Genomic DNA, 13,506 nt, shown 5'->3' on the forward strand with positions numbered 1-13,506 from the left:
CCAAATAGGACATAGCACTTCACTCCAAAAGTTGCCGAGGCTTAAGAAAGTTTTACATTTCCTATAACTTTTAAAAAATGTATTTTATTTGACAGAGAGTCAGAGAGAGCAAAATCTTTTATCCATTGCTTCACTCCCCAAATGCATATAACAGCTGAATCCAGAAGTCAGGAACGCTATCTGGGTCTCCCAGCAGAGTGGCAAGAACCCAAGTACTGGGAGCACCATACTCTGCCTCCTTGGTGCATCAGCAGGAAGCTGGATCAGAAGCAGAGTAGCTATGACTCAGACCAGCACTCTGATAAAGACATGTGGCATCCCAAGCATTGACTCAGTCTCTTGGACCACAACACTTGCCTGTGTGTTAGTTTGGCTCTCTACATCCTTCCACTCTCCACTCCTGACACAACCACCTACCTGTTATATTAGTTCTGTTAATCACCCCCAGGATTGCTTTTCCTGATCCCACACAATGGCAGTGTCTCTCTCCAAGATCTCGGCTTTTGTTTTTTGTTTTGTTTTTGTTTTTTGTTTTTAGCCCCCAAAAAACCTGTATGGCAGTTTTTTTGTGCCCTTACTTTATATCTAGGACTCCTTTTACTTTACCAAGGTTGAAGAATATAGTTTTCCAACCATGAGCACATCTGTCCAGGGAGAAGGCAGACCTCATAGAACCTGACATGCACAGGGAATTGTGACAGGGTCAAGCTGAAGCAAAAGACAGCTCAGTAGGTGTCACATCCAATAATGAGAACTCCTAACTCAGTGGCTCTCAAAGACAGGTCCCAATATACTATTCATCTATTTGTACACTTTCTGGCCACAGTACGCTCCAATTAAACATTCTTTCTGAGTGTCTAAGGTATTTTAGCATGTGATTAGCATTTGGATTGGCAGACTTAAGAAAGCAGGTGGCCCTCCCCAAGGTGGGTGCCCTCCACCCAATCCTTCCAGGCCATGAATAGAGCAACAGGTGGAGGGATCCTCTTATGCTTCCTGCCTGCTTTTCCAGGCCTCAGATGGTCTATGGCATTGTTTCATAGGGGTTTGGACTCGGCCTGAAACAGAACCCTGGCTTTCCTGTGTCCCCCTTGCAGATGGAAGACCACAGGACTCCTTAGCCTCCAAAATTGCAGGAGCTGATGTCCTGTGACAAATATCCTTACTCATCTGATTGTGTTCCTTTGAAAACCCTGACTACCAGAGCAGCAGCTTCAGCACTACCTGGAGGATGGTTAGATTCTCAGGCTCCAAGTTCGATCCTCTAGAAATCCTAGAGGTGCACACCAGGAAATACGGGTTTTAGCCATCCTACAAGGTGATTCAGACCTCCTGGTCTGCTTATCTGCTAACTCTGACCAACATGCATAAGAAGGCTCCAAGATGAACTATGGACTTTGGACAGAAATTTTTGACACTAAAAAGCTCTCACTGGGATGTAGGAAGTGCCACAAAGTGACAGTGTAACCACCTTCCAGGAAGAGTGGATGTTGCCCCACCACATGGACCTGTTACACTGGAGATAGGCTGATGCCAGCCCTGTTGCCCCACTGAGTAGAGTCCTGTTAACTGGTCCAGCCCTGTTGCCCTTTTGGGGACATTCCTGCTGAGGAATCTACTCACTACGAGAACACAAAGTCTGGCATGCACTCTGTGCTCCATAAATCCTAATGTGGACTCAAATGTGGCCTTACCATGTCTCCCTGTTGCAAGCACACATTACAAACATACACAGTATAGCTCCTATAACTTGACTTCATGAGATAACCACAACCACACTTCACAGTCTCATATCCATTTCTCCAGCAAGTGTTGTAAGTACTACAAAAAGTTTTAAATGGAGTTAATACCCTTAATTACAAGGGTACTTTAACTTGTCTTTACGCTTTCTGTCTCTCTGAGAAACTGAGCAGCTGGTACACTCTCTGCTGACAGACTGATGGCTAGGGATGCAGGGAACATTATTCTAAGCAGGCCCAGGCTCCTTAGTTACTGTGTGATGCTGGAAGCTGACAGGACCTGTACAACTTCTATCCACAACTCTTTGGGGAAGGAAGACAGGGCCAGACAAACTTCTAACATTTCTCCTGTACAACAATTCTGGTAGGAAGAGGAGACTTCCTTCTCCAAGACTGCCAACTCACATCACTGCATTCCTTTCCCAGGAATTCCTGCCCAGCTCTCAAGGCATGCAAAGGCACTCCCCATTCTCCAGCACCGCACTCCAAACAGACCCTGTTTTTGTTTGCTTTAGCTTTTTGTTTAAATTATAAGGTAATGGATATTCATAGGCAAAGGATAAAACAGCTATAAAGGGCTTTTAGGAAAAAGACCTCATCTTCTAATCTCTTATTCTCACTCTATTCGAGGAACCACTTTTAATAGGTCTTTATTCATGCTTTAGACAGATGTCTGCGTTTTGGTTTCAAACCGGCCAAAAATCTTGGCTGCTGTGGCCATTTGGAGAACGAACCAACGGAATAACAATTCTCAGTCTCTCTCTCTTCCTCTCCTTTCCCCTTTCTCTCTGCTCTTCTTCCTTTCACCTGGAAGAAGCAACAAATAAGTAATAAATACAGTTTTAGAGAGCTGAGGTTATCTTCTGAGGGTTGTCCAGGAGGGAAGCAGCAGACTGCTGGTGTGAGCTCAGCTCTGCAGGTCACACTCGGCCCCACTTTGCTTTTCTCTGGTACTGCCATCCCAACCCCAAGGTCTTCCAGGCATATTCCGCTGCTTTCCCCCTCTTCATTTGAGATACCTGCAGGCATTTGGGCCACGTAGGAGTAGTCACATTATTTATCTGGCGAAGATGGATAATTTGTCTTTGGGGCTTCAAAACCCAAGGTTAAACACTACACACATGCAAGGTAAGACATTACACTCTCAGAAGAGGCCTAGACGTATAAATGACCCTAGGGACATGTTAAGTCTTTACCCAATACCTCTTGCGTATAAAGCTGAGGCAGTCCCAGGACAGCAATATGGCACCACCACTTAGTGTTAGAACTGGCTCTCATATGCATGTCATTAATGTACTATAGCAACTTGAACTATCCTGCAACCCTAGCACAGGTCCTATAAGGCAAACAAGCCTCTTCCCTGTGCAAAATCCAATCTCTGAAGCTAGCAGAAAATAGTTCGGCAATGCATGGGATACCCAGTTAAGATCAACCCGCCATATCAACAAGCTAATCACTGTTTTCTTACAGGGCCATTTTGGGCCATTTGCCAGGTTGCTGACTTGTCACCAAGCCTAGCCATTTTTTCATCCCACGAGAAGGAATTCATGCTGGCCTGTAACTGACTTTTGCTCTTGGTTGAGGCAGAATAAAACAAAACAAAACAACAAGCCACGCAAACTCTCTCCTCCAGAAAGATTAAATGTTCACCTCCCTATTAGCCAAGGTGCTATCAGTTTTTCTAGTTAAGCACAGAAAATAAGCAAAGATAAGAGCATCCTGTCCCATAAAATCCTGCATATATGGACCTGGGTCAGTGGAGAACAAAATGTTGTACCTCCCACCTTGGTGTCCGTCTGTCACAGATCTCCCCACCTCCTCTCAACATTCCCTGTGGACAATCTACAGTCCTGTCACCCATGCCAAATGGAATAAAACAAGGTTAGCACAGGCAGGTGTCCTCAGTAGTTGACAGGGGGTAGGGAGGAGGCAACCAGTTGGGGTATGACACACTGAAGAACAGAAGCAAAAACCCAAGTCAGCTATTCCCAGGAGTAGACAAGGAGCGACATCAAAGACGGTATCTTCCATAGACTTGTAGGACTGGGCCCCTGTCTAGCTTTGAGCTTCTTTTTTTTTTTTTTTTTTTTTTTAAAGATTTTATTATTATTGGAAAGCCGGATATACAGAGAGGAGAGACAGAGAGGAAGATCTTCCATCCGATGTTTCACTCCCCAAGTGAGCCGCAACGGGCCGGTGCGCGCCGATCCGATGCCGGGACCAGGAACCTCTTCCGGGTCTCCCACGCGGGTGCAGGGTCCCAAGGCTTTGGGCCGCCCTCAACTGCTTTCCCAGGCAACAAGCAGGGAGCTGGATGGGAAGTGGAGCTGCCGGGATTAGAACCGGCGCCCATATGGGATCCCGGGGCGTTCAAGGCGAGGACTTTAGCCACTAGGCCATGCCGCCGGGCCCGCTTTGAGCTTCTAGACTCCCTCTTCTGACTGTCCTGGACCTATATCTACCCAACTCCCAAAAGCCACTCTTCATTCTGTAGTCATTCAGTGCACTTACACTCTAGAAGTCTGTTCCCAAACAGTCCCAAGGCAGATGGAGAGCTGTGCACTCCCATCTAGTGAGAGTGCCAGATTAAAAACAAAACAAAACAAAACAGGATTTCCAGTAACACTTTGATAGTTTTGTTTCAAATATTGCATTATTCATTGTTTATACGAAATTTAATATCGCGAGCATTCTGGTGTTTTATTTGCTAAATCTGTATCTAGCATCTGTCTTCCAAGCTGAGCAGCCAGCGCTGGCTGCTGTGACTGCCAAGGGCAAGGGACGGCACTGCCCCCATAAGCAGAGCATGGTGGGGAGAAGAGGAGCAGGCTGCAGGCCAAGGCTTCTGCCCACAAGTGTCTTCCTGGAAACCTTAGGGGCAGGACTTCAAATGGAACAGGAATATGTCAGCATCCCAGGCTGAAACACATTTGATCTACATTTTAAGAAATTCTGGATTTCTTTAACACACCATTCAGTCCAAACAATTCCTTTGGGCCCTGATCTCTGGTAAGAGACAACCCCAGTTCTGGTTGTGCTCCTGTTCGACATCCTACACTCACAGATCAGCAAGTCATCACAGCACAGGAAGCTGTGAGCCTGCCAGAAGAGAAACACGCAGGACATTCTCGGGGAAGTGGTGGCGGCTCCAATACGACACAGTTGTGCACTTTGCAGAGTCCTGCAGAGGTACAAGGAATTGAGCCAAAGGATGAGGATGCTGAAGAGCCATCACCAGACTTATGCTCAGGTCCACATGTTGCAGGACAGCCAGCGCAGACACTCACTGATGCAATGGTGCTGCCCAAACCTATATGCTTGAACCCAAGTCTGCAGATTCCTAGCCTAGTACTCTATCACATCATAGTGACTGCTTTTTTTCAGACTCCTGATGGATGGGGCAAGGAGCAGATTTCTTTCCCATTCTTTCAGGACAACAGCAGATTTGCTGGAAATTTTGCTTCCCAAAGAAGTAAAGAGAAGATGGGAAGAGACACTAAGAAAAGTCTCCCTCCCTGATCTGTTTCTTAGAAAGTAAGAAAAACAAACGTCTCCAAAAGTATAAAAAAAATACTCAACATCAAGAAGGTAACAAGAGCCTACAAGTTACAAGTTTTACAAGGCCTCCTGTTCACTGGAAGCTAGGTACAAACTACAAAATAGGATTCTGAGAAGGTAAGGTCCTTAACCAGCTTACGCATCCAAGCTCCAGAGAACCACAGGGAGCAGAAGTCAAGAGGGAAGACAGATTGCTGGGAATAGCAGGCACTCACTCCCCCACAAGACTGACCTGAACTGGATAAAATATTGCCTGCAGGGTGGGGAGAGTCTCAGTGAAGAAGTGGTCCCAGACTTCAGCCAGAACCTCAATGCGATTTTCACCTACATGGGGGTGAGAAGATGGGAGGAAAAAGACAAGCACTTGTCATTACTTGTAGGAGTGCCCAGAAGACAGTTCTATGTAAAACATACAAGTGTACATTCTAGAAAACTGCAGCCAGGAGCCCCAAAAGCCCAAAGAGAGAGAGAGAGAGAGAGAGCAGGATCATGGTACTACAGGGCAGTTGTTGCTGGTTAATGCCAGCAGCTGTTTTCAGGGCAGATATATACCTCATCTCACAAGCATTTGCATACTGGTTGAAACTCATATCTCACAAGTAAGATTCTAACTTCAAGAAACAGCACATTTCCATGGTCAAGAGAGCACATTTCCAAGGTGTCATCACAGTTTAAACGTGGGGTTGAGGTGGTAGGCGGGTTGGGGTTGTTATACTTTGCATGTGGCTTGGTCCCAAAGGGATCACTTCTTAGAAGTTCAGTCGTTAGACTGGCAATGTTTAACAGGGGTTGGGACCTTTCAGAGGTAGATTCTGGTGGAAGGTGGTTAGTTCACTGGACAGCACCTTGGGAAGGGCCAATGCTCCTCTTGTGGAAGGAGTTAATAAGCTAATTTATTGCAGCGTGCTGGTTGAAAACAAGGGATCCTGGGGGCAGGTGTTTAGCACAGCAATTAAGACTCAGCATCCCAGTTCTGAGTGCTCAGGATCAAGCCCCGTCTCTGCTTTTACCCTAACTTCCTGATGATGTGCACACTGGGGATGCAGTAGATGATGGCTCAGGTGATCGAGTCCTTGCTATCCACAAGAGAGACCTAGGCTGACTTCCCAGCTCCTGGTCCAGCCCTGATGACTGTGGATAGCTGGCAAATTGATCAGGGGATAGATCACAATCATGACACCATTTGCTATAAGGTTCTCACCACAAGTTGAACCAGTGGGGCTGCTGCATCCTGAACTTATAGCCCCTAAGGCTGAGCTAAATGAGCCTCTTTTCCTTATAAAGTACCCAGTCTCAGCTATTTTGTTACAGTAACAACAAAAGGACTGATAACAAGTATAAAGACTCAACTGAAAATATGCAAATATGCTTTTCTACCTCACAATTCAGAAAAGGGAGGTGAGCATTTCAGGTCACGTAACGATTATCATCATGTGAGCAACATCATCAAACTCTGCACTAAATCATTTACCTATAAGATCTCATGAGCAGACTGTGTTATCCCATTTTATGGCCTCAGGGAGGTCAAGCAACTGGCCCAAAGTCAACAGAACCAGCAAGCACAGGTGGGATGCCAGAAGCCATGTTCTTGGCCACCCTTATCCAGGAAGACCGTGTGCACAGTTACATCCTGTTTTATTTGTATAGTCACCAAGATGCTGCCTTTCTTCTAGGGCTACCTTGTCCGTGGAGAAAGACACAAAGAAGAAAGAGAAATTGTCACCTCCACCCACTGCTTTTCTGTAACAGGGGGTGGGGAGCATTGTCCAAAGAGACACTCTGCAAAACACGGGAGCAATCTCCTCACTCTATGCTACTCACTCCTAGGAGCAGGAAGCCTAAGCTGTCCCCAGGTGCCAGCTCCAGGACAGAGGGCAGAGGTCACCCACACCCCTGGAAGGCTGTGTGAGGAACTGTGCCCTTGCAGGAAAGGCAGACACTGGCAGAGAGGAGCATGCACAGCAGCTGCTGCTTAGTGACCTAGTTAATAGAGCTGATTGGCCCTGTCTTTGCTCATCCAAGACAGAGAAACTGGGTCAGCCAAGATGAGATGCTGAGAGACATGTTCAACAAAACACTGCTAGTTCCACTGCTCAAAACTTGAAAGATTCATTTAGCGTCATCTGATGATTAATCTAATGAGTAATAAAAGCAGTGGCTGGGGTAAGAGAACAAGGTCCCTAAGTGGTAGTGAGCAGGTCCAGTGATGTGCATGTTTGGAAAGGTTAGAGTGACATACACTGGAGTAAATGACAAGCCCATAATGTTCTTTATTTTCTCTCACAAAGCACTAATTACACCTTGTTGAAATTGCTTGTATACTTTCCTGTCTGCTCCAACAGAACAGTAATGAGGACATAGGTCTGTCTGTCCTGCTTACTATTCTATGTCCAGCACTTGGCACATAGCTAGACATGTCAATAAATCGATTTTAAAAAAATCTTTGAGTGGGGCCTGGTGCAGCAGCTTAATCGCTGAAGTCCTTGCCTTGTAACAGCCAGGATTCCATATGGGTGCCACTTTGTATCCCAGCTGTTCAACTTCCCATGTAGCTCCCTGCTTGTGGCCTGGGAAAGCAGTCAAGGATGGCCCGAAGTCTTGGGAACTGGAACCCACATGGGAGACCCAGCAAAAGCTCCTGTTTCCTGCCTACAGATCAGCTCAGCTTTGGCTGTTGCAGCCGCTTGGGGAGTGAAGCAGTGGTTGGAAGACCTTTCTCTCTGTCGTCTTCTCTCTGCAAATCTGTCTTTCCCATAAAAATATATAAATCTTTAAAATAATCTTTGACTAAATGAGCAGTAAGTACCAATTGTACAGATGTTTGTAGATGCTAGGGCTGGTGAACAGAGGGTGGCACCATTTAGGAGATGGTATAGAGCAAAACTTAATGGTATAGCATATACAAATCAATGTGTAAATGGTATAGAGCAGAATCTAGTGCCAAAGAATTTCTGTCCAAAATCCATAGTTCATCTTGGAGCCTTCTTATGCATGTTGGTCAGAGTTAGCAGATAAGCAGACCAGGAGGTCTGAACCACCTTGTAGGATGGTTAAAACCCAGATTTCCTGGTGTCCACCTCTAGGATTTCTAGAGGATCGAAGTTGGAGCCTGAGAATCTAACCATCCTCAAGGTAGTGCTGAAGCTGCTGCTCTGGTAGTCAGGGTTTTCAAAGGATCACAACCAGAAGGAGAAATCTCCTTTGTTATTGGATTAACCAATCAGGCAATCACCATTCTCTTTCAAAGCTAGGATATGTTAGTTCCCTGCAAGGTGGAGGTGGGGAAGTCCAAAGGATAATCAGGGGCCAACATTGCAGCACAGAAAGTTAAGCAACTGATTGCAACATCAGCACGCCATATCAGAGCGCTGGTTAAAGTCCTGGCTGCTCTGCTTCATATCCAGCTCCTGGCTAAGGTGCCTGGGAAAACTGACATGGAGGACCCTGTTGGAGTTCCTACTCATGGCTTGACCTGGCCTGTCCCAGCTATGACCACCACAGCTATTTGGAAGGTGAATCTGCAGATGCAAGATCTCTGCCTCTCTGTCACTCTGCCTTTCAAGTAAATAAAATATTTTTTAAAAATCTGAAACATTAGCTCACCTAACATAAGGTTCCTAAAACCAAAGGGACCTATACCCCAAAGGAGGAAAGGAGTCTGCATCTCCTTGGTTGATAGCTGTTTTCTTAATCCTTCCAAAAGCAAGACACAGACCCGAGAAGGAGAGAAAAACCTGGAGTTAGTACCAGTGCCTACTTCCTTTCTTCCATTGCCAAAGTGGAAAGTACATCAGCATGGATAGTCTTTCAACCTGACAGCAGTAAAGTTGCCATCCGGGAATCTGGGTCTATTTGCTGACTGCAAACATGCATTCAGAGACATTCATCAGGAGAGACCGAGACTAGTAAAAAAAAAAAAAAAAAAAAAAAGGAGTAGTTCTGGAGAGGAATGAGTTAACAGAAACAGGTGAATTCACTGCCAGTTACAGCCCATAAGTCAGGACTCAGCTCCCTACAAAGATAAAGGGAGTTTGGAAGGAAGGTTCTAGATAACCATCTTACAAAATCTGTCCTCGCATGTACCATGGAAGTGGGGATCATCAGAGGAATATAGATGGGTAAATAAACTTCCTAGAAGTCAAGGTCACCAGCACTCCAGAAAGACCACTGAACATAGTGTCTCCCAACCAAAAGAGGGCAATAATTTGTAGGAGCTACCACCTGTGCTTTCTGTAGCCATCACACAAGGGTAGGCAAACATGTACATAAATATGTTGTTAAAGTTGTTTCCCAACCAGTTTTTCAGAGCATAAAACAAAAATAAATAAACACAATAATAATAATAATAATAAACCCCTGAGATGTTCAATTTGAACCATTACAGGTTCTTTCACATGCCTGCCCATTCTGCACCCAGAACCCTGGGGCTAGAGGAAACCCACAGAGAACATCAGGGCCCCTGCTCTCTGGCCAGACTACGGAAGAGGCACAGCATCTTGGATGATCTGTGTTCATTCTATCTCCACTTCTGAGTTTTCACTCTGAACACATTCATGTTAATGTCACATGGGTAAGATAGTGAAGTTTCCCTTTCAGGGCATCTGGGTCTCTGGTATTCACAAGAACTGAACTGGTTTTCCACATTTCCAGGAGCTTGCGGTAACTCCCCACATGATTGACATACAAGTAGTATGGTGAAGGAAATTGTTTCCTTTCCCACCCTTGTCTGGGAAGCATCAACAGAGCTATTAAGGTCTGCTCAACACCAGTCACTGCAAAATGAGACCCTTCTACTGACAGATGAATGGCCAACGAAAATGTGATTTATCCATGCAACAGAAAAATCACTCCGCTTAAAACAAAAAGGGGGGTATCCTATCATATGAATGAAATTTAGAGGACTTCATTTGAGTCAAATTAGCCATCACAAAAGGACAAATATTGTGGGAATCCAATTATATGAAATACATACAGTAGTTACAATCATGAAAACAAAAGGGATAATGGTAGCTGTCAGGGCTGGGGGCAAGGAGAAATAGAGAACTGTTCAGTGGATTTGGAGTTTTAGATTTGCAAGATAAAGTTGAGATCTTTTACAGGGCCAGAGCCATGTCAACATAGTTAGCACTGTGGAATTGTAAAATGGTTAAGAAGGTATATTTTATGCTACTTGCTTTTTACTGTAATTTTTAAATGTTGAGGATGTGGTTAGCACATATTTATATTTGTAACACTGAAGAAGATCGCAGCATATATGCATTGAAGGGGAAGAATGACAACCAGTTCAGCAAAGTCTCCAACACCAGAAGGCTGATTTCTAGTCTCTGTTCTTCCAAAGGTTGGATGAGTATTTCCTGTGTGCCAAACATTGAAACTTTCTAATGTCAGCTTCTCACATTTCTTTCTCCTTCATCTTTCTAGGAACCACCTTGCTGAACATTAGCTTTTATGCTAGGAATGGGAAGGAAAAATGGTATGATGTGATGTCTAGGTCTGGAAACAAAGGTGACCTACAGACAGAAGTCGTTGCATTCCATACTGTGGGCCAGACATCATGTTGTGCCAATCAAATGTCTTATACTCCTACAATCCCTTGCCTCATTTCATTATCTATCTATCTATCTATCTATCTATCTATCTATCTATCTATCAATCTATCTTTATTTATTTATTGACTTACTTAGTATTAGAAAGGCAGATTTATGGAAGGAGAGAAAGATTTTGCATTCACTGGTTCCTTCTGCAAGTAGCCACAATAGATGGAGTTGAGATGATCTGAAGCCAGGAGCCAGGAGCTTCTTCTGGGTCTCCCATTTGGGTGTAGGGTCCCAAGGCTTTGAGCCAGCTTCCTCTGCTTTCCCAGCCCACAAGCAGAATGGAAGTAGAGCAACCAGGACCCAAACTGGCACCCATGTGGGATCCTGGCAGTTGCAAGGCAAGGATTTAGCCACTAGGCCACTGTGCCAGGCCTGAATCTTATTATTTTAAAAAATAAAAGTTGAAGGACCAGTGCGGTATTCTAGTGGCTGAAGTCCTTGCTTTATAACTGCCGGGATCCCTCATGGGCGCAGGTTCTTGTCCCAGCAGCCCTGCTTCCCATCCAGCTCCCTGTTGGTGGCCTGGGAAAGCAGTTAAGGACAGCCCAAGGCCTTGGGACCCTGAACTTGCATTGGAGACTCAAAAGAAGCTCCTGGCTCCTGGCTTCGGACAGACTCAGTTCAGGATGTTGCGGTCACTTGGGGAGTGAACCAACGGATGGAAGATCTTTCTTTCTGTCTTTCCTCCTCTCTGTCTCTTCTCCTCTCTGTATATATGACTTTCCAATAAATAAATAAACCTTTTTAAAATGAAAAATAAATACATAAAATTGAGATGTCCGTGACAGGATGCAGTGGGTAGTCAGTGCCTGCAACACTGACATCCACGTGAGTGCTGGTTCCTGCCCCAACTGCTCCACTTCCGATTCAGCTCCCTGCTAATGGCCTGGGAAAAGCAGTTGAAGATGCACCAAGTATTTGAGCCCTTGCTACCCATACGGGAGACATGGATGAAGTTCCTGGATTATTGGTTCAAATTGGCCTTTGTGACCATCTGGGGAAGAAAACAGCAGATGGAAAATCTTTCTTAATCTTCCCATCTATCTGTAATACTGCATTTCAAATAAATAAATGTATGTTTTCAAACAATAAAAATAAACAAGGACTGACTCAGAGAAACTGGTGCTTTGCCAAGAGTCACCAAAGAAGTAGATGGAAAGTTGAGTAGACCCTGCATTGATGGGAACTAAAAAGAACTCTTGACACAGTCAAGTGGTTTGCTAATTCTTTTACTTCCGACCCCATCTCCCATCTCTGTTCATGTCATTTGTATCCTGCCAGTTAGACCTGAAAATCTTTTAATACTAAGAAATTACCCTTTTTCTATCTAGTCATGTCCTGATATAAGCCTAAAACTCCCAAATGGAAAGGACGACCTGAAAATCTTTTAATACTAAGAAATTACCCTTTTTCTATCTAGTCATGTCCTGATATAAGCCTAAAACTCCCAAATGGAAAGGACTTTTATCTCCTGTGATTTACCCAAATATCCCAAAACCTGATAGAAAACAGCCTGGGGTGTATCATGACAGGAGTCATGATATGGCATCCTTCCAGTAAAGATCTCCAGGATGCAGCTCACAATAACCTTCCCATTCCCAGGCCCCTAAAACTCTTAACCCAAATCCCACATCATTTGCTAAAACAGATTTGACCTGCAGGGCTGTGAGTGGTTGACCCAAATAGTAGTACTACTACTGAGTTGGAGAAGAAGCAGACAGGGTGACTCACTGGTCTGGAGCCTGCCAGCTTTGGACAGAAGGATCTTAGCTGTTCAAATATCAAAGGCTGAGTCATGGAGCTACCCCAAACCCCTGCCCAGCTCCCATCTATTCAGGCTGCTTGATACTTGCCTTCACACAGCTTAATCTTCTCCTCCACAAAGAATAGTCCTTTTGCAAGAAGCTGATTCTGCCAAAAGAGAATGAAGAACACAAGAGTTGAGCAACTGCAGAGTGCACATGGCCAATCCCCTTCTGCCTCTGATGGGCCAGAGTAGTTCTATTCACCTGTGAGCTGGTTGTGCCTCCAGGTTTAACAGGATTTTTGTCATTTTTGAAGACATGGGCTCAGAAGAGATGGAGAGATACTCCATACTCAAAGAGCTGGTGAGACAAGAGCCAAACCCAACTGCTCGCAAACTTCTAACCAGCAAACAAACACAATGAAAGCTTGACTAAACTCATTATTATTAATATTTAATGTCCTTGAGGACTTATATGTTCTAAATGCAAAAAAGGGTAAATTATGCGATAATTTTATATATATGTGTATATATATAAATATAGCGTTTCTCACTCTAGCATGAAGCATGATAATGTGTCCATTACTGAGGGAGCACATAGAAAAGTTGTGGAAAGAAACAGCAATTCATTCCTCTTGGAACTACCGTGAACAAATAACCAAGTCACTGTGTATCACCTCTATTATATATTTTGCCATTTAATTCAATCCTTTCAGGTTAGTGCTCTGGTTCCCACTTCACTGGTGGTCAGTGAAGAGACCAACCACTGGAGATAGAACAGATCTCTTTCCATGCTCCTTTGTTGCCTTCTAAGAAGCCTTAGCCAGACTTCTCCCTTCTCCTCCAAGAGCCATGGAACAACTTGTTA

At 44.6% G+C, this 13,506-nt stretch overlaps 1 protein-coding gene across 6 annotated transcripts in view; it reads right to left on the reverse strand.

The window, feature by feature from the left end:
• The window catches only part of PRR5L (proline rich 5 like), a 172,098-nt gene that overhangs the window by 17,686 nt on the left and 140,906 nt on the right, over nt 1-13,506 (reverse strand). For 5 of the 6 annotated variants that reach the window (XM_058663162.1, XM_058663161.1, XM_058663164.1 and 2 more), the window contains 2 exons: nt 12,748-12,805; nt 5,530-5,621 (listed from right to left, as the gene is read on the reverse strand). The exons of the other annotated variant lie outside the window; for it this stretch is intronic. In XM_058663162.1, the coding sequence (XP_058519145.1) occupies nt 5,530-5,621; nt 12,748-12,805 (150 nt within the window). The remainder of the gene's footprint in view (nt 1-5,529; nt 5,622-12,747; nt 12,806-13,506) is intronic. 6 annotated transcript variants of the gene reach the window in all.

Source organism: Ochotona princeps, chromosome 4, assembly GCF_030435755.1.
Source record: "Ochotona princeps isolate mOchPri1 chromosome 4, mOchPri1.hap1, whole genome shotgun sequence".
Taxonomy (NCBI): Eukaryota; Metazoa; Chordata; class Mammalia; order Lagomorpha; family Ochotonidae; genus Ochotona; species Ochotona princeps.